Raw genomic sequence first — 22232 nt, 5'->3', positions numbered from 1 at the left:
GGGTTCATGCTGGAAAATTCTTACTGCTTATGTGATTTACTGGCGAAACTTACGGCCTCATTCTGCAAGTGCAAAGTTTTGCACTTATGAGCACAAAACAAAGAGAGCGATGATTGGGAATAGCAATCAAAGACAGCTGTTTCTGTTTTTAACGAGAGACATGTTGCCTGTTTATCAAATTACCAGTGATAAGAAGACCTAGTGAAGTCATTGAGAATGCTGCCAATGACTTTCCTGAGTGGTATCAGATCATATGAGACAAATATTTAGGTATGAATCTCTTCAGTATTCTCCAAAAATAGCTGTACTGGGTTAGACCAAGGGTTCTGCTCAGGCTTCTGTATCAGACTGGGGCAGTCACCTAGAGGACAGCAGAAGAAAAAGGAAGGTATGTTCAATACTACCTTCTCCCTAATACTTTTGCAGCCACCCACCATCTTCATGTCAGGGACTTCCTGGTGTGGTTTATATATAAAAGTTTGCAACAGATCTGTCATCCAGCATTTGTTCAGTCTCCTCTTGAGCCCATGTAAACTTTTAGTGCCCACATTAACCCTTGGCAAGGAGTTCCACAGATTTACTGCTTGCATGAAGAACCACCCTCTTTGGTTTTGCCTGGTTTGCCTGTTTCCTACCAGCTTGAAATGCTCTTGTAATGGCTGACTGAACGGTCAAATCCCTATCCGTAGTCTTCACGCCACTTTTTCAAGATGAGGAATCGTGGTTTACTTAAGTTGTACAGTTGTCCCTGTATTAAGCTACTGCACACCTTCGATCACCCTTGATGCCCTCCCATGAGTCTCTTCCCATTCTGTAATACCCTGCTGAAACAAGGGGAACACTGTTGTAGTATTTAAGATGGCGTAATAAAGCTCACAATACAGTGGTGTAATAAAGTTCTCTTTTTACCCTCTTTTCCTCGGCTAAAATGCTCTGCATCCGATTTGCTTTTTTGATTGCTGTTGAGTTTTGAGCTGACTTTTTTCAAAGAAATATGTCTTACGATCCTAAGGTCTTCCTAACTGGTTACTGCCAGCTGAGAGACTGATATTTTACAAGGTATTAGGGAAAATTCAGAGTGGTCTTTTCTCATGTATATCACTTCACACTTACCTACACAGAATTTTACTTGCCTTCACCTGCAAGTGCTGCCAGCACTCAATCTCATAAGGTCTTTCAACAGTTGTTTTTCATACTCAGCCTTGTCCTTACTATCTGGATAACTCAAGTACCAGCAATAAACTTTGTCACTTCACTGTTTTTTCCCAGGTCGCTTCTTAATATATGATGAACATGGATCCTCCAATACTCCAAAGCTGCTGCAACATTCCAACACTAGATGAGTGGATCATTTACTCCTAACCTGCGATTCCTCTTTTCTTTACCGTCAGTTATTTAAGAGTAAGATGACCTTCCTCCTTATGGAATGGAGACTTGGTTTCCTTAAGAAATCCCTGGTGAGGGAACTCAGTAGAAGCTTTGTGGAAACCTAGACAGACTGTATCAACCAGATCACACACATCCATCTGTTTGCTGAATGCGTCAAGAGCACTCGAAGGTAGTTGTAAGGCAGGGTTTCTGTTTTACTGAAGCTACATTTACCCTATTCATTATCTTCAGAGATTACAACTAGTTAAATTCTCTATTATATTTCTAGTAATTTTTCCAGTACATAAGGCACATTAGGAGGCTTATAGGATTCTCGATTTCCCTTATACTTTGCAACACCAACTCTACTTCCACCTTTTTTCTCTGAATTTCTTTATGAAAACCCAAAATGTGGCATTGGTAGCATTTGGCAATACTATTCAGTAATATTTTCTCTATTTTTTGCTCCACACAGTAGAAAGACTTAATACAGATACGGTTATTTTATACAGTCTTTTTGATTTCAGATAGCACTGCAGTCTCCGGTGCACCATCTTGAGAATACTGTGCACAGCTGCTGCTCAGACAAAGGAACTAGAGCGCACTCCGTAGACAAAGGAACTGAAGTGCATACCTTACCTACGTTACTGGACAAGTTTGATGTTCATTATCTGCCTATGTGGGCAACCTTAACCTGTGAAAAATGTAAAACACAGTCGAACTGTTTTACCATCTTAGGAGAATAGTAGGCAATTCTCTGGCCAAAAAGTAAGGCAGTGTTTATGTCAGTGTGGCAAAACAAATGATTTTTATATGTCTTTATGAGCAAAGAGAAAAAAACCCTTCATACCATAAACGCTCAACATCTATAGAAATGCATAAATGAAATAAATAAGCTTCTAAATCAAATTTCAGACAGAACAACTGGAATAAAAGGCCCAAAGAGAGATGGATACTAAAAGCCTAATGGAAATTTTCATAACTACCATGCAGTATTTACAGCCTAGTACATGCAAAATAAGCGACTGCTACACAAATTTGATGTGAAATACAGAGAAATAGATACACTCTCCATTTTTAATGGGTTTATCTATTAATATCTATCTGTATTAACACACAGACATAGACTCAGCTACTTTTTGACCTTATGAAAATACTGCCTCATCCTAATTGTGTAAGAAGTCCCCAGCCTCTTAATCTGGCATCTTACAGCAGTACGGTGTGCACTCCAGCACCTAATATCCAAACTCTAATTATAAAGACATCTCATACATTCTTGACTATCTGTTGACTTCTTAAAAAAAAATGAAAAATTCTTTTCTTTAAGCTTACATAACTTTGGCACCTGAACAGTATTCTGGAGAAAGAGCATCTTTAATAAAGATGCAATATCCCTGCCCTCATCAGAAAAATGCTGTCATGAGATATCACACATTGCCTGAGAATTCTAACAAGTCTGCCACCAAAACTGGAGAAGATCATAGCTAACACTCATGATATCCTCGGTTAACGAACAAAGACAAAGAAAGTTTTAAAAATAACATGCACCATTCACATTTCAGGCCTTCTTCATGCACAAAAAGAAAATCAAACCAGGCTAAACTAAAAGGCTTTACAAACCCAGTCATTAAACTCCTTTTAATCAACATTTAAAAAAAAAAAAAAAAAAGTCAAGTGTTATCCCTCCTCCTCTGGAACAAACCCTGCTTTGATATCCTCAGGGAAACTTATAAAAACCTGAGAGGTGACCTAGAAGATGCAGTATTTTGTAAAAGTAAAAGACACATTTTGAAAAACAGTTTTTTCCTACAGCAGAAACTGATTCATTGCATCCTTCCTCAGAATGTGAAAAAAAGTATCTGTTATTCTCAAAGGAGACTTCTGGATGCTCCACAGAAAAAAACAAAGCAAAATAAAAATACATTCACAGAGTACTTATGGGAGAAAGGAAATGTGTCATAAGAGAAAGGTTGAGAAGACCTCACCCAGAAGACCTCGGAGTCAAAAGAAACCTCCCTTCCTCTCTGAAAGATGATAAAAAAAACATGCACTCGTATCTTGTTGACTTCTAGTAGACGTTTCTGGCTTAGGTGTAACCTATGCAAGAGAGATAACTAATCTGAGTCCATTCACCCTTTTGCTGAATTCTGGGCTCCTTGTTAAAACAGAATACAACTGTCAGATGATCTCCACCATGAACTGTTCATTACCTTTCACCTCGTAAAGAAGTACAGAAAAAAGTATAAGGTAAAAGGGAAGAAAATACCTACAGCATAAGGCTATTCTGCTGCAGTATGAAAAACAAACAACCCCTCCCTCAAGTACAACTACAATAATTTCTACAAAAGTAGGATCAACCAACTAGGTAAATCTAAAACAATTTGAAACTTTTCCTCCTGGGACACAGGACTCTGATCGGAGTGGAATTTTCACAATAACAAATTACAGTACATGCACAAAGGAAGAGGTACAAGACAGTAAGCTGGTAAGAGTACGGTGCTTATAGACGTGATCACAGCAGATGTTAATCAAGCGGGTTTTAGACACCTGCCTAAGATAAATCTCAGTTCTGTAGGTAACCATGGCGGATGTTCTCATCCAGTTGTGATTCTTCTGTCCCTCAACTTCCCTACAACTGCAGTGCCTGTTGGTATCATGCCTCTCCCATAAAATGACGCTTCTGGTAGTCCAAGGAAATTTGTGAGGAAGAAAGGCTGTTGTCCACACAAACACAGGTTCTTTCTAAGCGCTCAGCTGTTTCTCAGAAGGAAAGCCAACTGCAGGAGTATTATTATTTGAAATACCAGATTTATCCGAAATCCCCAGGGACAAAGCAGATTAAAGAAACTTTAACTGACAGGGCACACAGATGGAAAGCTCTGCTGATGGTATCCTTACTGACACAGCTGTACAGACTAGGAACATACCTTACTCTACACTGTTCTACAGGATCTGGATTCATTGCTTTAGGGCTTAATTTGCAGCCACAGGGAAATATGTCATTTTGAAAACCTGAGGAGAACAGCACTAATAGTGTGATTTCATACCAATCAAGATTATCCTTGCAGTCAGCTAACCACCAGTCTGTGGCATTAGATTGTGAAGAAGTAAGGTGGAAGAGTGGTAATCACTTCATGCAAACATGCAAGATACCTGTGCAAAAAACCCCGCTGCACTGGGGGGAGATCAGTGGAAGAAATGCTTGTTTGCTCAGATTTTTATATTAACAATCTCAATTTAAACTCCTTTTGCAACAGAAGGTGGCATAGTGAAAAATAACATGATATTAAAATCACAGTGGCCAGATAATGAGTTGCTGAGCAACCAGACGCAGCTTCTGACATCTTAAAAGTTCAGAAAACATCAAGCTACAAACTCAGCTTCCTAATTATGGACAGCTGAGCTAACCATTTCTAAAAATCTTGGCCACTGTTTTAAAATACATTTTACTTCTACGGAAGATAATGAGTCACATTTCCAAGTGGCTTCCAAGTCCATGCCTGTACCATATACACATACGCATGGGAAATTTGAGAAGTGCAAATTCAGGGACTGATTCTGGAAATTTGGGTGAGTCTATGGTTTCATAATGCTTTGAAAAAATTTAAGATGTTAATTATTATTTCAATATAATTTTATTCATACATTTCCTTCACTGCCTGTCCTTTATTTTTACTACTTGAAAATTATTCTGTGGTTCTTGCTGGCAGAATGATTTCCAGGCATGCTTTCACTATCCGCTGTGCTCATTTGCAATGTCATTTAACATATTTCAGGGTTGCCTGCAGATGGGCACAAATTCAATGGCTTTCAGCAGGACATTTCACTAGAGTATTTCCTCCTTTTGACACACTCTTAATATGCTCAATCAACCAGAGGGGACCTAAGCTTTCAATCACTGGTGTATTCTGTTTACATTGGTTTATGTATAAAGGACAGTGAATAGTACTGTGACACAAATTCTGCTGTGAGAAAGGCTTCCCTACCAAAGGCATGAAAATGCTACTAAATGGCTAGGATGCCTAACCCAGTGTCCTGCCAGCTCCACGGCACTCCAGTCAACGACTGCCAGCAGAATCGTAACTCTTTCAAGTGCAATATGCACTGGAACAGGGGAACATACCTCGCAGGAAGCTGCTATCTCCAACAGGAGTACAGGAACACTTGAAAAGGGGAAAAAAAGAAGAAAAACCCTGTGTGGTGGTCAGTATTAGAAATCATCAACTAAGATGGCAAAAAATAACATTTCCGCTGCACTTCCACATTTGTCATCTCCTTCCATTTAATAAGACATACAGCAAATACAGGAAGTATCTTAACCTATATAAACAAGAAATTTCGCAAATTTTTACTGTGAGTACCTTATTTTCTGCAGGAAAGATATGAAAGGCTCATTTACATTTGTTCATGTTAAAATGATTCCCTTAAAGCTGAACTTCTCATTTAGGCATAAAATTGGTCAAAAATAAACTGGAGGTAGGGAGAAAGAAACCTGCCAGCAATGATCTGATTAAGGCTGAGACTCTCTTTGGCTGCAATATTCCTTTTTATTCATGCGAGTAAGCCTCTTCAGTGAATAAGGTATTCTTGGTAAGGAAACATCAGCCTTGATAAAACACTGGGGGCAAGCAGTCTGCTCTAAAGGTATGGCCTTGACCAAGAATGGGGAGTCACCAACTGTCCTCAACAACCCAAGTTTGAGGTCTAAAGGGAGAAGAGGAACGTAAGAAGCAGGGCAAAACCCACAGTATGTCGCATACGTTAGTCCACAGCAACCTCCAGGAAACTATATAAACATGGAAATAAACCTGAAAATTGTGTTGGTTTATAATGGAACCTTTTGAAAGTGTGAGGCCAGTTCCTCACCTGCACTAAAAGCAATGATGCAGTTTTTATTTAAACCCACTGTCTTGCCATATGACAACTAAGATTAAAATCTATGAAACAAATGTGAGAATATTGTATCTGTTACATCACCCTATTCCTCTATTAATACAGGAATTTGACTGGCTAGTAACAAATCCCAGATGCCTCCTGTTACACCTACATATTATATGAAAGTGCTTCTGTTCTGAAAATCGCTGCAGCTGAAGTAGCACATGGCTCCTTTATCAGTCTACAAATTGCATTTCTGGCTTCTAGAGTTAACATCAGAGCTATTATACAGATGAAGGCACTGAAGAGCCCTCTTCTAATTCTGACATTGCCTCCAAAAAGCCTCATGATTTTATTCTGAATAAACCACTCCATTTCACAGAAAAGGCTCTTACAGAAAGTCCCTGAGGCCTTCTTTATCATCCCCCCTCACTACAATTTTCAGTTTTTGCTCACCCCCTACAGTGTTCTGCTCTACTCTCTGGATGGCGCGGGCTCCGTGTTGCAACTTAAGAGAGGAGGGGACCTCCTTACTTCTTAAAGCATCTAACCTTCTAGATTTCGTCGTGGAAATGTTACCATACCCTGGTCTTTTGAAGACTATTTTTTTTCAGGTGACTTCTCATTATTCTAAATAGCATCACTTGGAAGATGTTTAAAAAAACAGGGGGGAAGTCTCCAGGGAAGAAATCTGTAGACTCCTTTCTTTGACTCTGCATTCTTTTGCAAACTACTCAGTGCATGCTCAGCACACTCTGAAGCACTGCTCAATTGTGCTCTGAAGAGAAATGGGTATTTTCTAGAGGAGATTTAAAACAGTTACAGAGGGAACACTACCTTTAAATAGACATGGAAAACTAATGATGCTGCACTAAAAAGTAATTAAAGTTACTGCAGGGGCCTTACCCTCAAGGAGGTAAATTACTGTAAGCCCCACAGAAACAAAAGCTGCAATATAGTAAAATTATATTGCAGTAATCTACCTATCCAGAAGAGCGAGTGGAGAAAATCTAAATCTAAAGCATAAATTAAAACACCCTTCATACACATGGAAATTTCTGATTGCAACCACCAAGCAGGGAGATGAGATATATATTCCTAAAGGATCATCTGTGCTGTAAAGAGAATTGAATGCTCTGGAGTTTAACAATGGGTTAAAAATAACAGGCTTATTGCATTCGAAAGTCAAATTACAGGTATTCATAACAGCTACAGTATTCGCCTTTCTACACAACTTTATGGAACCAGACAGCTAAAAAAGAAAAAAAAACCTTCTGAGAGTTCAGAATACCACTTTTTTCATTTTCTATTAATGTGCTAGCTTCACTGGAAATAAACATGTTCCCCTTTTGCAGGATCTTCCTGTTAGTAACAGTTGCACATAAATAAAGTTTTCTAAACAAACATCTTATCTTTTTATGGAAGGAAGTCCTTTAATACGGAATTGACGTCCTTCCCTGAAAAAAAAGATCAGTGCTAATTCTTTCCCATAAACTAAAGAAATAAACTTACACCCTGAGATTTTTTACTCTATTTTCACAGCAAACTGGATAGTCTGCACGTAGATAAAATAGAACTGTTTGGGTTTTCTTATAAACAAAATCTCTGTTGCTACCTTGCCACATAATACTGAATAATTAATCTCTTCCCTTGGTTTTTGATTGCTTCACGGAACTTGTGCTCCATTTCAACTGTAATCCACACATTCTTGTTCAAACTACAGGGCAGCCTGTGAGCAACTTTCAGCCTGGGAGCTTCAGAAACACACCATAACTGTTTAATATTTTGACCTATGCCACCATTTTCAGAAAGATGTCCTTTACCAACAAACACAGTCAAACAGACTCTAGCAACTGTGCTCATAATCTACTGTGCTCTTCATTGGCTTTGTTAGCTACACAAGACATTTCTATTGCCCAAAATTAACTTCATCATGGAAAATCCTCTGACGCAACCTTCATCTGTTTCCTTTCTTCAAAATAGCTTTTCCTTTAGACTAAGAAAATTTGAAGTTGACACTGTACTGTATGCTTCTTGCAATAAAGAAATACTTTTCTCCCAATGGCTTCAGAAAGTCAGTACTTTAATCTATTTGCAACAACATTGAAAACAGAAATGTTAACATAGTTAAAGAGAGTTTAGTTTTTCAGTGGTTTTGTGCAACAGAATTTAAAATCTCCATGCCACACTGCAAGGAGACAAGCATAAGAGAATGGAAGAATAATATGGTCCATGATTACCATACTTTTATAAACTTAAGAGTTATAATGCCGTGGTATTTTTGTACAAAAAGATCTATTTATCTTGAACACATTAAATGTTTAACTCTGGGGGACACAAGAAGCTGCATCAAAATATTTACAATAGGAATTTCAAAAGGAAATTTTAAAAAAGAAAGTGCACCAAATTTTGCAAGAAAACATTGTTTCTCTTCAGCTGTGTCTATAATAAATGAGTGCTATTTCAAAGGCACATATTCCAATTTTGAAAAATGAAACACCGCTATGTTCCAGCAATCACACTTTTAGACATCCTAAGAATGGGAAAATAAGGTTCCACAATCCTTTACCAAGAGTGTGCATCAACTTTGCTTACACAATGCTTCACTGGAGAAGGCACTTAACGTATGTCTTAATGCAGATAAATAAAAGAGGGACAGGGAGTGAGACTGAGCACTGGACGACTCCTCCTCCATTATACTGAACTCAGAGATTCCTTCCTGACTCCATTTTGCACTAACACAGTTCGCTTTCCAAAGATCAGTCTGCTGTAGAGGTGACAAGCCCTAAGCAGACAGAGTCGGTCCACATTGCACAACCTTGAACGTATTGGTTCCTTGCATTCGTATTTGGCATCCATGTATATAGCTTTACACACTGACTTTTACAGTTTACATTTAGAACATAACACTTTTTGTTGATGGCGGAACCTGAAGTCTTAACATGCTTGCGCATGTTTAGTAACATACGTACCTGAATGTCACTATAAAAACAAGAACAACTTCCTTTTCCCTTAACTCTATTCTTTTCAAAGGGTTAGGTCCTCAGAAAGCTTTCCCTCCCATTTCTGTTTAATTCTCGATAACTGTATTGTGGAACGGTGACCTTTTTTAAAAGCAAAAACAGAGCCCTGCTTTAAAAGGTCACGTGGCAGGACTCGGAAAGCAGAGCAGATCTTCTGGTGTCCCACGGCAGTGCTGGAGACGGGGATGTAGGCGACAGCCTGACAAGTGTCTGGGCAAAACAGCACGCTGAAGGTTTTTGTCAGTCATGAGAACTGCCACCCATTTTCCAGGCCTGCCGTGGCCAATAAGGATACCTAATTACCCCGCACAATTTCCAGCTCTTCTGCCTTCCTTTTTCTTCACCCTCCTCCCCTTAGCATAGTGCTTCACAAAACTTTTCTGATTTAGAAAGACTGACATGGGAGAAAGCCTGGGGCAGTCTCAAGAAAGGTCAGTGAATATGTACAAAACTCCAAGACTTCTCATAATTTTATTTTGTAAGATCAAGAGGTTTGGTGAGCTGTAGTTAATGGCTAACCAAAATATCTGTGAATGACTCGAGCTCCCATGAAGGAACTGATGGTAGCCAGCACAAGAGGCGAAGCAGCCCGCTCTGTGGTGTCACCGTTACCTGTGCTGCTGTCTTGTCTTGTCCACTCGTCTCCGCGTTCTGCAACGCAGGCATCACAACCGGGGGAGGAGGTGCTCTGCGTTTCTTCACTTCTGGGTTTGCTGTCATTCCTGAGATGTTACCAAGGGACAGTGATGGACCCAGGCTACTGGAACGAGAATTCACCGAAGGGGAATTTGGTGCTGTGGAAAAACCCTGTAAATGGATTAACATCTTGGATTAACATCACTTTTTAAAAACAATGGGAAAGAAAGAATTAAAACAAGACACATCTGGTTACCACTTAAACAATGATATGAATAATCAGGTACGTTCCTCTGCCAAAGTTGCTGAATTGCAAACTGTAACTTTTGGAAACTTCTAAAGGTCAACTGGAACAAAGCTTCCAGGCAGTATTAGTAAGTCAGGAGGCACGACGAGCACCTAATGCAGTTTAACAGTAGCGCTGATGGGAACACTACTACTGCTTGCTATTTAAACTATAAGCTTCATCGAGACACATAATTACAGTTATCTAAATGCATCTGCAGTTGTATTTAAATTACAAGTAACACATGTTTCTGAAAGCAAGAGTTACTCTTAAATGAGAACACTGTATTAACCATATGCTGTCTGTCTCAGGCTTGTCTATTTTATTATCAATCTGCCTGGTTTACCTGAGTCTTCTCTGCACATTTACGTAAGAGAAACTCTGCTACCATCAAACTATTTCCAACTTACATGCACAATCAAGCACAATCATTTACAAGCTACTGAAAACAACCATTTAACCTAGTCAAAAGAAGTCCTACTGACAGGCACCACTCTGGATTTTAACCGGCCCAGATGAAAGGAGAAGCAGAAACTATTTCAATAATTCCTTAATATCAAAAATAACTTTAGTTCTCATTGAAAACTTAATAAAATCAATAGAAAAAGTTTCACTGAGTTCAGATCAAGGCCTTAATACATTTTTATATTAATATACAAACAGAAATATATGCAGTCATATAGCAGTAAATCTACAAATAGGAAAGACTAGGAACATGACTGCTTGAAAATATCCATTTTTAACTTAGTTTTGACACTTAAATTCAACATTATTACTTTCTTTAATCTGCTAATAAAGACCTTGCAAAAACTTCTCCCACAAAACCTGTGAGTTACTTTTTGCTATTTTTAATTAAAAGAAGCTTCCATTTTAAATTGAAGATCTTACTTTTTAAATAAGTTATGAGATGGTCGCTTCTTAGAAATGGCTTCTGTGAAATCACAGAATGGTTTGGGTTGGAAGGGACCTTAAAGATCATCTAGTTCCAAACTCCCCTGCCATCGGCAGGGACACCTTCCAGTAGACCCAGTTGCTCAAAGCCCCATCCAACCTGGCCTTGAACACTTCCAGGGATGGGGCATCCACAACCTCTCTGGGAAACCTGTTCCAGCGCCTCACCACCCTCACAGTGAAGAACTTCTTCCTGACATCCAATCTAAATCTACCCTCTTTCAGTTTAAAAATGTTACCCCTTGTCCTACCACTGCAAGCCCTTGTAAAAAGTCCTTCTCCAGCTTTCCTGTAGGCCCCTTTAGGTACTGGAAGGCTGCTGTAAGGTCTCCCCGGAGCCTTCTCTTCTCCAGGCTGAACAACCCCAACTCTCTCAGCCTGTCTTCATAGGAGAGGTGCTCCAGCCCTCTGACCATTTTCGTGGCCCTCCTCTGGACTTGCCTCAACAGTTCCATGTCCTTATTTTGGGCCCCCAGAGCTGAATGCAGTACTCCAGGTGGGGTCTCACCAGAGTGGAGCAGAGGGGCAGAATCCCCTCCCTCGACCTGCTGGTCATGCTGCTTTGGATGCAACCCAGGATACGGTTGGCTTTCTAGGCTGTGAGTGCACATTGCCAGGTCATGCTGAGCTTCTTGTCAACCAACAACCCCAAGTCCTTCTCCACAGGGCTGCTCTCAATCCATTCTCTGCCCAGCCTGTATTTGTGCTTGGGAGTGCCCCAACCCATGTGCAGAACCTTGCACTCGGCTTTGTTGAACTTCATGAGGAACGCAGGAACCCACCTCTCCAGCCTGCCAAGGTCCCTCAGGATGGCATCCCTTCCCTCCAGCGTGTCAACCGCACCACACAGCTTGGCCAACTTGCTGTCGACCAACTTGCTGAGGGTGCACTCGTTGGTATCACCAGTGATACCAGTTCTGGAAGTAGAGGCTGATGACCATGGTTGATAATGCTGTTCTTATCAGAACAGAACATGCTACTGCACTTGCAAAGCTCACCCATCAAGGACATAAAGCTCTTAGGTGGAATTTTGTCCAAAACCACAGAACACATACTGCCAGGAAACTAAAGGCCACCACAAATCCCATCACTTTCCAAATAAAAGAGGTAGTTCTTTGAACCTAAGTTCTCCAATCTGGAAACTGGTGGAAGATGCTTTGCCTCAATTGTATGGCTGCCTCATCATTGTGGTGGACGTCTGGATTGTCATAAGGGTGTAACTTGCAGTGAATCTGACTTGTGACATGGCATGGTAATTCCTCTCCACAAGTGCCAAGTGCAGTCTTAGGTAAAAATTAACAATATGGGGCAGCAAGCTCAAAAAGACAATGAATTTGATTTTAGGACCGTTGAGAAGCACTGATGAAGCATAAAGAGCTAAAAAATACAGCAATGCAAAAAGATGTGTGTAATACAGGTTCCTGACTGCCTGGTAAAGCTCAATGTTCTATAGGTTCCTGTGAAAGCAACTGAAAATGCTAAATACAGACAGCAAACTGATTTGTCTTGTCCTGCATTTACTACACGTGATAACTATGTGATAACCAACACTTAAAAATATGAGCTGGACGCTTTTGTTATCTTTTATGTTGCACACTGCGCAGCAGACGTCATCTTGGAGTAGCATATTTAACACAAACAGGGTTTTACTGAAGGATTAAAGCAGTATTTGCTACATCTTTTTCATCACCAATTTCTCTGAACTGAATAGCATCAATAGCTTCTTCGCTTTTCTAGCAATGAAGGAAAAAGCTTGTGGAAAAAGTGGAAGGTGGGGTTTAAAAAAGTAGGTCTAATCTTATAAAGAAATATACTCTTTTCTTGGCCCTATATCTTGGGCAGTGGAACCAATAATGATCTCATCTGTAACCTACAAGTTTTAAGTCATTCTTAGTGCATATTGTACCTGGTTCTATCAAATAAAGTTTGTTTACTCCTAAAGAAATTACAGAGTTCCAGGGTGAAATATAGTCTCCTCTTTTCACACACCTACAAAATCACTGAAGAAAATAATTTTACAGTGTACTCTACAGGTATGCTTTTGTGACTGTTTTAATTCTTTGATTCTCCTTGCTGGATAAAAAGGTTGAGAAATTTTGTTAAGAGATTTAAAGATGTACACAAATAATAAAGAACTCCTAAGACTTCCCTCCTAGCATTACATATACAGAGTATCAGTAAGAAGATAGGATGTATCCAGTTTCAAATTAATATCCTATTGGATTCTATGTCAAGGTCTTGTGGCTGAAGAGCTATGAGAATCCTCTTCCAGGCAACAGATCACTATGAATGAATACAGTGATGAACAACTGAACATTTTAAAGCTGGTTGTTTTTTCTTTTAAAGCTTGCATATCCTAACAGAAGATACAGGGAAAAAATTTAATACTTATATGACACTATAAATAGTTTACAATAAAAAGACTTCAATGAAATTAAAAATAAAAACCTTGGAAATGCAGCTACATTTTCTTTTCCAAGTCCAACCTTTATATTAAGCCCATTATTTAGTCAGTGAGCATTTCAAGAATGCTCATGTTAAGACTCTTCCCCTAAAATAAAAACTTGCTACAGCTTCCAGGAGAATGGAATGAGGACAACCTCAAAGCAGTTTTGAAAGCCCAATCATTCAGCAAGGAGATGTTTGTCTAACTGGAGGCAGACCTTCAAGCTCTCCCATGTGTGCAGTCATGTTCAGTAGCTTTAAGAGAAGAAAAAAAACGTTGGACACAAACCACTGACACAAGTGTTTTTGGCATGGCTCTTCTTCTGTTGTAAACCTAATCTAGAGAGACAACGCCTTACCCAGCTTTTATGTTTTATGTTGTGCTAGATGCAGTGCAGCTTCTTTCCAAATCACTGGATTTTGGAGGTTTGGTTTTCAGGCAGGTTAGCAAGGCAACTATTAAAAGCACAGAGCATTAATTAAGCAAACTTGTAGGGACCTGATACACACATACCACTTACTCAAACCATCTCTCATGTCTTGTTGTTTTAATTGGTTATCAATGGATCGATTTCAGTGGAATTACTCAAATTACAGCAGTGTAAGTAAGAGGAAAGCCAAGTTCAAGTACTGCAGCCAATGTAGCTGGCTAAAAAGTCAGCCCTTACCCTCTGTTTCATTTGCAAATAGGTTAGCATCAATGTTCTGCTCAGAATCAAAATCAATTCCTACAATCCGCTTTAACTGCTTTGCAAAAAAAAAAAAAGGAAAAAAAAGAAAAATAATGTCAGAAAAAGAAAATTCATGGCAATGAATTATATAAAGAGCTTTTAAAAATGTCTCCCAACTTGTAAAATCATAGTCTTTGGTAGACTTAGAGCACTTTGATAGCAGTTCAAACAACAAGTAATGCAAACTAGCAAGAAAAAAGAAATAGTTTCCTCTTCTTTTTTTTTCCCCTCAGTTAATGCAAAGCAAACCCAGCAAAAACACAGACACACCAGCATAGGTCAGCAGTCAAGTTAGACTCTGGTCGAGCAAGGGTCTTGAACATGTACTGAACCACAACCATGGACTAAAGTCCATTTCAGTTCCATGTTGGAAGGAGGCAAGAAACAGCTGCAGTGCCTACATACGGTGCCATCAGGTTTCACGGATCCATTGTTTCATGTACTTGCCAGCTAGTTTCTTCCCTCTCATCAAACTTCTGAAATCTAAAGAAATTCCTTTTTTTCTAACGTACAAGATGCTTTCTTGGGGGTTAAGCAGTTTCATTTTAGGATTTCTTCCTACCAGTTCTTCTAGTTAAAACCTAGCTTTCAAAGACTTTTTGGGAGGGCAAAGAGGAGCTGTTAAAAAAACAGGAGTATGAACGCTCAGAGTAACCTGGTGACTTAGGCATACCAGTCCCATTTTCAAAGACATTGAAAAGTCAACTTTCTACAAGACTACCAAAGTCCATCGCCTGCTGAACTCAACACAAGCTAGATTAAGAGCCTAAAGCAGAGGCCAGTCTGTGTTCCAAGGTCGTCAACCTAGAATACAATCATAAGACGTCTTTTGCAAACTACTCACTTTTCAAGAATCAACAGGAGCTCTGACATCTTACAGATACTTCTGAAAATTTTCACGTTAATATTAATAATGTAAGATTAATCTATTAAAAATATAACTGTACTGCTGTGAGAATTTAATTTTACAAAATAGATGTGTATAAAAATGGAAGTCAGCTTATGTTTGTTTTCAGACGATATCCCTCATATGTAACTCTCTTACCCAAAGCCCTGTTATTAGCATTTCCTTGATTTCCTGATGACACTAAGTGGCATTTAAAGGTCAGCAAGGAAGAGACTGCAGCTCGCCTGTGAGAGTGATTTGACTTCCCGTTCCCTGTCCACACCGGTCAATAAAAATTTTTCAAAATGTCAAGTTCTTTTCTTGTGAGGTTGCTACAGCCAGGCCTTTCTTCCGCAGCTCTTTGCCAAAACTCACATATTTTAGCTCCCAGTCTTGTTATGCAATTTCCTTCTGAGAAGTTTTTAAATCAAAAGTAATCAATTGAGCTGTTTTTAAGCACTCAAAGTACCAGATGTATCAGCAAAAAATAAAGATTTTCATTTTTTTCCAAAATAGAGACAAAAAATAAGAATAAATGTATTAGAAAGAAAATAATTTTTTTTTTTTTTGCAAGCATACCATGGGTAAATACAAAAGGTAAGATTTAGAGCAGGCAGACAAATCCATCTACTTAGCGACAAGAAGAATATTTATGCTTATTAGACATTTAAACTCCATTAATGCAAACTTTTATTGATTTGCTGAATGACACCACAACTGATTACAACTGGCCATTTAAAATGCCAGACAGGTTATTTCAGACCTACTGCACAAACTGAAGTCAGAGGCTGCTTTCCTTGACATGATAGTGAAATTCTTTATACTAGCACTAAATCTGACAACACTGAAACTGAATTAATCCAAGCTCCTGCTTCAAAACCAAAGCATATTACTTCAGTCATGAGATTGCTTGGAGACAGTTTAAAAAAACAACAACATTGTGACTACTCAGATTTTCCTTTCTAACCGGCCACACTGAATACAGTTTGGTTTTTGTACTCCCTGAAGCACTTGTGATTCTGGTACTTGCATACAGTCTGCAGTCAGAAAGGAAAAAAGTTACCCTTTTCCTGCTTTGACCTAAAAAAAAATAAATGCATTTTTATGCAATTTAATTTATGTTGCTTTATCATCTCATTGCATTTTGCTACTGGTAGGAAATGATCTGGTCACCCATCACAATATTAAAAGAGAAGGAACTATTTCATTGCCACAACAGTAACTCATACAGGCAGCACCATGTTAATTTTCTATGTCCTGTGAGGAGGCTTTCAAGGTTTTACTGTAAAAGTTTTGAGTTATGCTTTGAAGTCTGTACAGTGCTGTCTTATGCTTGTATAAGTTTATTATAGTATCTAGCTAGCAATTCCAGATCTTGCTGTCAGGGCCTGTTTGGTGGACACCAGAACTTACACAGCCAGAATTAGGAATGCCCGAGAATGTCCCCTCTCCTGTGCCCCTGCCAGTCCTCCCTCACAGCGGCCGACCACATTCCTCTCGTTTTAGTACAAAGTTTGTTGATCAGAACTCCTAGCAGTGCCAGGTAGGTCACCTCCCTTTACAAAGTCAACCACTTGCGTCTCCCAGCACTGGAGTAGCGTGACCCAATCTGTCACTGCAGAGGTTACGAAACCTTCCTATGACACAGGTCCACATCATCCGCAATTATGCTGTTCTATTGCTTAACTATCCTTAGCATTAACATTTTTTCCCTTGTACCTTAACTATAATTTCCCTTCCTAGAAGTTTATCTGATTACTTCTTGTCCTCGCTTGGGTAAGGTCATGTGAAGTAAAGCACCTTTACAGCTAGGAGCACAACCCTGGTGTCCAGCTTCAACTGATTTATGGTCGCTTTGCACCTCCTGTGATGTCCAACCCCTTTTCCAGTAGAAAAGCTGAAGAACAACTAGAGGGAACTAGAACAGTGGAAGCCTCCAGGAGAAAAGCTTTCCAGAACAGACCGCCGGTCTTAGATTCACTGTTTGTGCATTTCTAAGCAGGGGACAAGTGTGGGTAATAACTCAAGCCCTGTGCACTACGCTGAGGACAAAGAGGGAGCCCAACCAGAGAGAGCTGCCAAGAATCATCTTTGGTTTTTGTTATACTTCTTGTGTGTGAAGCAATATTCAAAACTAATTTTCCAATTTAAAATCAGATGGATACTAAATGAACATGGCAAATTTCACAAGTAAGTTGATTACTTCTTTTATGAACAGTCAAGGAGTTTGATGTTTGGGAATATAAACTTTTTATTCAAATCATTAGTAGGTTAGAAAACGTGGATTGGGAATACATGCATTCCAGCTAAACATGAACATGTATTTAAATTCTTGCAAATATAAAGCACCAGATGCAGTAAAACTAAGCCTAACTGCTAATATCAATACCACCTACTACTACCACTTCCCTCAGTATTCAGCCAGTCTGAGATCACAAATTTAGTCTGAGTTCTCCAAAAGTGAATACACTAACATTGCACATATAAAGCAGTGGATTACAGATCTATAAATTCAACAATGTATATATAATATCCAAGCAACTCAGAAACAAATAATTTATACTTTTTCAAGATTTTATGATAGATGTGATGCCTCAATGTTTTGAGAATAGCAGCTTTTAAATCACCTCTGGCGATTTAAAATTCAGTGTATTTCCTCCAAATAATTTCTCCTGTTTCCATTTTTCACTCTTCGGATTTTCCCAAGTCACATTACTCTTCATGCTTAACAAAACCTTTGTCTGTTACTGCTACCCAAAATCGCTCATGTCAATCTGAAGAAGTCTCCCTGGTAGAATGAAGACGACAGTCATAGTATCAAGGGAAATGGATGCAATGATTTTTTTCCAGCACAGCATTACATGCAGAAAAGGGAAGACAGTCTAACTTGATTTACAATTGTGTGCTTGATTCGTGTCTTCTGTTTAAGTGACAACGCGTTTCAAATAAATTCATAGTTTTAAAAAAGAGTAGCATCCCAACAGAATTTGCAAAAATAACCTTTCTTGACAGGAGAGTGTAGACACTACCCTTTCTGAACGGTGGGACAGACGGAAAGAAGGCAGAGCCATGTCTCAACGACTCAGAAGGTGGGAGCAGGCAGCACGCTGCCTGGTGCTAAAGAGAAGACCAAAGTGTATAAATCAGTGTTTGGAAGGCACACATAAATCATTTGTGTCCTCTCCTATCAACCTGGACACTGAAGTCATTGTAGTAACCAGCAAGCATGTATCCTGTAGACCTCGTGAATCAGAGCCGAGGAACTTGTTAAAAAGAAGGGAAACGTATCTTTGACTCAGAGCTGTTGGCATTGACAAGTCAGCCTCAACTCAATGCAGTGAAAATACACTTGGTACAAATCTTTCAAATGCACAACTTAATTTCTGTCACTGTGTCCTATGAAGGATGAAAAATTGTTTTGCTGAAATCTGAAGCTATTTAGCCACAAATGAAAGAAACTTAGGTTGCTAAACATTCTTTTCTGAACAAACACGATGGGCAAAGCAAGTAGGTTTACGGTCAAAAAAACAAACTTCAGCTCAAAACCACACAAGTCGATGTATTTTCCACTTAATAATCTGCTTTCCACAAGATTCTCAACTTCCGGAAATACAGCTAAAAAGGTATGAAACATAAAATTATTGGAAGATAATTCAACATTGGTATAAATCCAATGACATCCACGAAATAGCCACAAGCTGCAGCACGTGTGCATTACAGGTATCTTTGTAGGTGGATATACTAAGACCACCATGTTTATTAAAAAGCACATGCATGTCCAATCCCTTAAAACGCCACATTAAGGTGGCAGACACATCACAGAGAAATCATAGACATATATGCACAAGCTTCCCAAACAAGCTAACTTCTTTCATGCCCTTCTTGTGCTATGCACCTGATACCATCAGGCTAACTGACAGCACACAAAGCACGTGGTTTGGTCTGTTTTGTTTTTGCTTTCTGGATGACAGATGCATTTTGAATACCCCTAAAATGTAAATATTCTTGCTTTTGTTTTGGATATGTAAACCCTAGTGAGGCAAAGCCATCATTAACATAGCATAGAAAACATTTCTGCATCGGATATTTTCTATGCTGCTTGGTAGTTTAATGGAAACAGTGCTGTCCGTCACTCGAGCGGGAGGTAGGAGTGCAGGCTGCAGACCCAATCTGAAGTGAATTCCACAGTCAAGCTGAACCATGGGTGACAATCTGGGATGCTTAGGATAAGGTTTGTTTGTACTTCATACAAGTGTAAAATGATTTATCTTGACTTTCAGAAGTGTGTGGACAAGCTTGTGTCTCATTTGCTAGACTGCTGTCTTTTTTTTTTTTTCTTCTTCTTCTTTTTTTAATATCGTTTTGGGAAAATACCTGAATCAATTTATGTATAAAATGAACCCTCTCAGGGCTGATTTGCATCCTTCTGGTCTGCTAAAAGCTTATTTCCTACAAGTCCAACTCTTTTTGTCACAGCGCACTGTCAAAATGTGTCAGCCTATAAAAAACAAGGCCGTATTTTGAAAATAGATTTTTCATAACTGTCAAAAATACAAATATGTAAAGGCAATATGGGGAGAAAGATTAAATCCAAAATATTCCCAAAAGGGAATGGCTAACAAAAAATAGGCAGTCAGCAAATTGAGCTACTCGCATCACTTGTAATTTTTTTGCTAGCTATGTGCATGTATGCTAAGTAAACATATCATTGCCTGATAGTGCAATAGATAGATGAGAAAGAAAGATTTTTGTCACATTCTATGCCAGATCAAAAAAACCCAGAAGAGCTAATCTATAAAGAAAAGGAAGGGGTTATCTATTCAAGATGAAGTATCTCATCAAATGGAGACAGAAGATGGGCTTGTAACAAGAGACATGCAGGGAGTTCAGTAAATTATAAAAGGAAATGGGAAAAAATGTGGAAAAGACTACAAGTCTCTCTTGGATACTCGTCCAAGCGGTACAAAAGCAAACGCAAAAGAAGTAGGAAAGAACACAGGAAGAAGTGAGGAAAGAAACAAAAACACAGTCATTATGGTGAAAAATGAAGCGAATCTGTTCACCGGATTTGACCAGAGAGGAAGCCCTTGCAGAAATTCAAAGACAAAAATCTGGAAAAGGAAAGGAGCAAAGCAAAAAGCAGAAGACTTCAATGGATGTGATGATAGCGTACTGGCTCGTATCCCGGGGAAGGAACAATGAACTAAGGAGACTGTGCAGGACAGAAACCATATTCTGCAAGAAAAGTCAATGATTGCTTATATGTTAGCCTGGAAAGATGGCAATGTTAATGCTCACTTGTTGACATGAAGACAGTGAGGGAAAAGTCACATGAACAGAACTCAAACTGGTAAAGATTCAGCACTGAAAGGCAAGGGGGTTAGTATATAGATTTGTGAATGTGTAATAAATATTTCTGTGGTAGGGATTTAACGCATACTGAGACATGGAACGAGGCAGAATGGAAGAAAATAATGAAAGAAACATTTTAAAACCTACCAAGAGAGGTCTAAAAGCCAATGACAGACCCTAGTGGAAAAATGCATTTTAAAGAAACCTGAAGAAGAAAGACTTACAGACAAAAATTCACATGGACTCCAAAATTCAATTCAATCCCAGTATAGAAAGAAGACAGAAAAATACCAAGCCAGAAGGAAAACAAGGAAAGAACATTTGAAAAGAGGCTATTTACACTTGGCCTTGGAAGGCCATTAGCAGATCTAGTGAGAGCAATCTTGGAAGAGTGAGGACGGAAAAAGCCAAATTTTCTTTGAAAAGGCTAGTTTCTCCTTTCACTTACACTTTTGCACTACGTGAAAATAGATTAGCTCAATCAAATAGTGTTCAACAACCAAGCTGAAAATCAGAATCTGCCTTTATTAATGGTCTGGCAACAGACTTCAGGAAACAGGGAGTTCAAAAGGTCAAAGACCAACAACAGCAAAAAAAAGATTTTCGGAATTTTCACTGGTGTTAAGCGTTCATCAATCATAAATAACTACAAAAAGGATCAGAGGTTTTGAGCAAAATGAATTCATCATTGCAGTAAGAGTTTGTTTTCTCTAGGTTTACTAATTCTTTCAAATCAATCAGCCAATGTGTTTGGTTCATGGAAGACAGGAGTTGTTTTATTTGCAATATATGTCCTTCTGAAGTTCAAAATATTTTGAAAAACTACTGAGAAGAACTTCTTCTGCAATAAATTCTTTTAACATATAGGAACTATCAAACCACTAAAGTTGATCATCTTCAATATATTTTCATTGTAGATATGCCAATTTATACTGGAGGAGGAGACGGAAACTTTGCATAAAACATACAATTTTAGAAATATCTGCTTTAATGTCTGCATAGCCAACTTTTATGGGGACCAGAATTATGAATGGAATGGTTCCTGGCATGAGTTTTTTGGGTGTGTATTTGTTTGGTTTTGAAGAAATAATTTTTGGGTTTTTACTGACTATTTTTATTCCAGTTAAATTAAAAAGTGTTTTCCTCCCATTTTAATGAAAGTGTTGTCATTACACAAGTTTTCCAGAGACAAGAAACATTAATGATCAATTCTCCTCATCTTTCAGTGTCTGCTGAAACTCTGACATGTCTGAGTTTTGGCCTCTGAAAATCTCTACTTATTACAGCTGATGATGAATGGAGAAAATCTGTACTGAAATTCAAAGCCAAATTTTCACCAAGAGATCTGCAGAACTTCTCTAATGTCAAAGGAATTGCTCTGATTTACTCAAGCTCAGGGAATTGAATTCCAGCTCCAGTCCCTATAATCCAATTCTGACACAAATACTTTGTTAATTTAGAATGAAGTTGTGCAACTGGTTTTCCCTTTAAAGTCTATGGTAACTGTAGGTGTTTAGCTAGAGGGAGACAAATAAAATCATCCAACTGTCAAAGCAAATTTTCAAAAAGGAAGTTTTACACTTCTTAATGGTATAACACTGCCAAAAATATTACTGAAAAACAATGCAACCTCTGAAGATTTTAAAACTTAAATTAGAAGAACAAATCAGCTTTTGAAC

At 38.7% G+C, this 22232-nt stretch overlaps 1 protein-coding gene across 1 annotated transcript in view; it reads right to left on the bottom strand.

The window, feature by feature from the left end:
- Window positions 1-22232, bottom strand: part of COBL (cordon-bleu WH2 repeat protein) — a 111290-nt gene that overhangs the window by 58552 nt on the left and 30506 nt on the right. Inside the window, exon 7 of the mRNA XM_010574085.1 lies at window positions 9879-10073. Within this exon, the coding sequence (XP_010572387.1) occupies window positions 9879-10073 (195 nt within the window). The remainder of the gene's footprint in view (window positions 1-9878; window positions 10074-22232) is intronic.

Source organism: Haliaeetus leucocephalus, unplaced genomic scaffold, assembly GCF_000737465.1.
Source record: "Haliaeetus leucocephalus isolate CR32 unplaced genomic scaffold, Haliaeetus_leucocephalus-4.0 Scaffold3, whole genome shotgun sequence".
NCBI classification, from domain to species: Eukaryota; Metazoa; Chordata; class Aves; order Accipitriformes; family Accipitridae; genus Haliaeetus; species Haliaeetus leucocephalus.
Note: the sequence above shows the minus strand (reverse complement) of the source record. Positions and strands in the feature narration are given on the sequence as shown.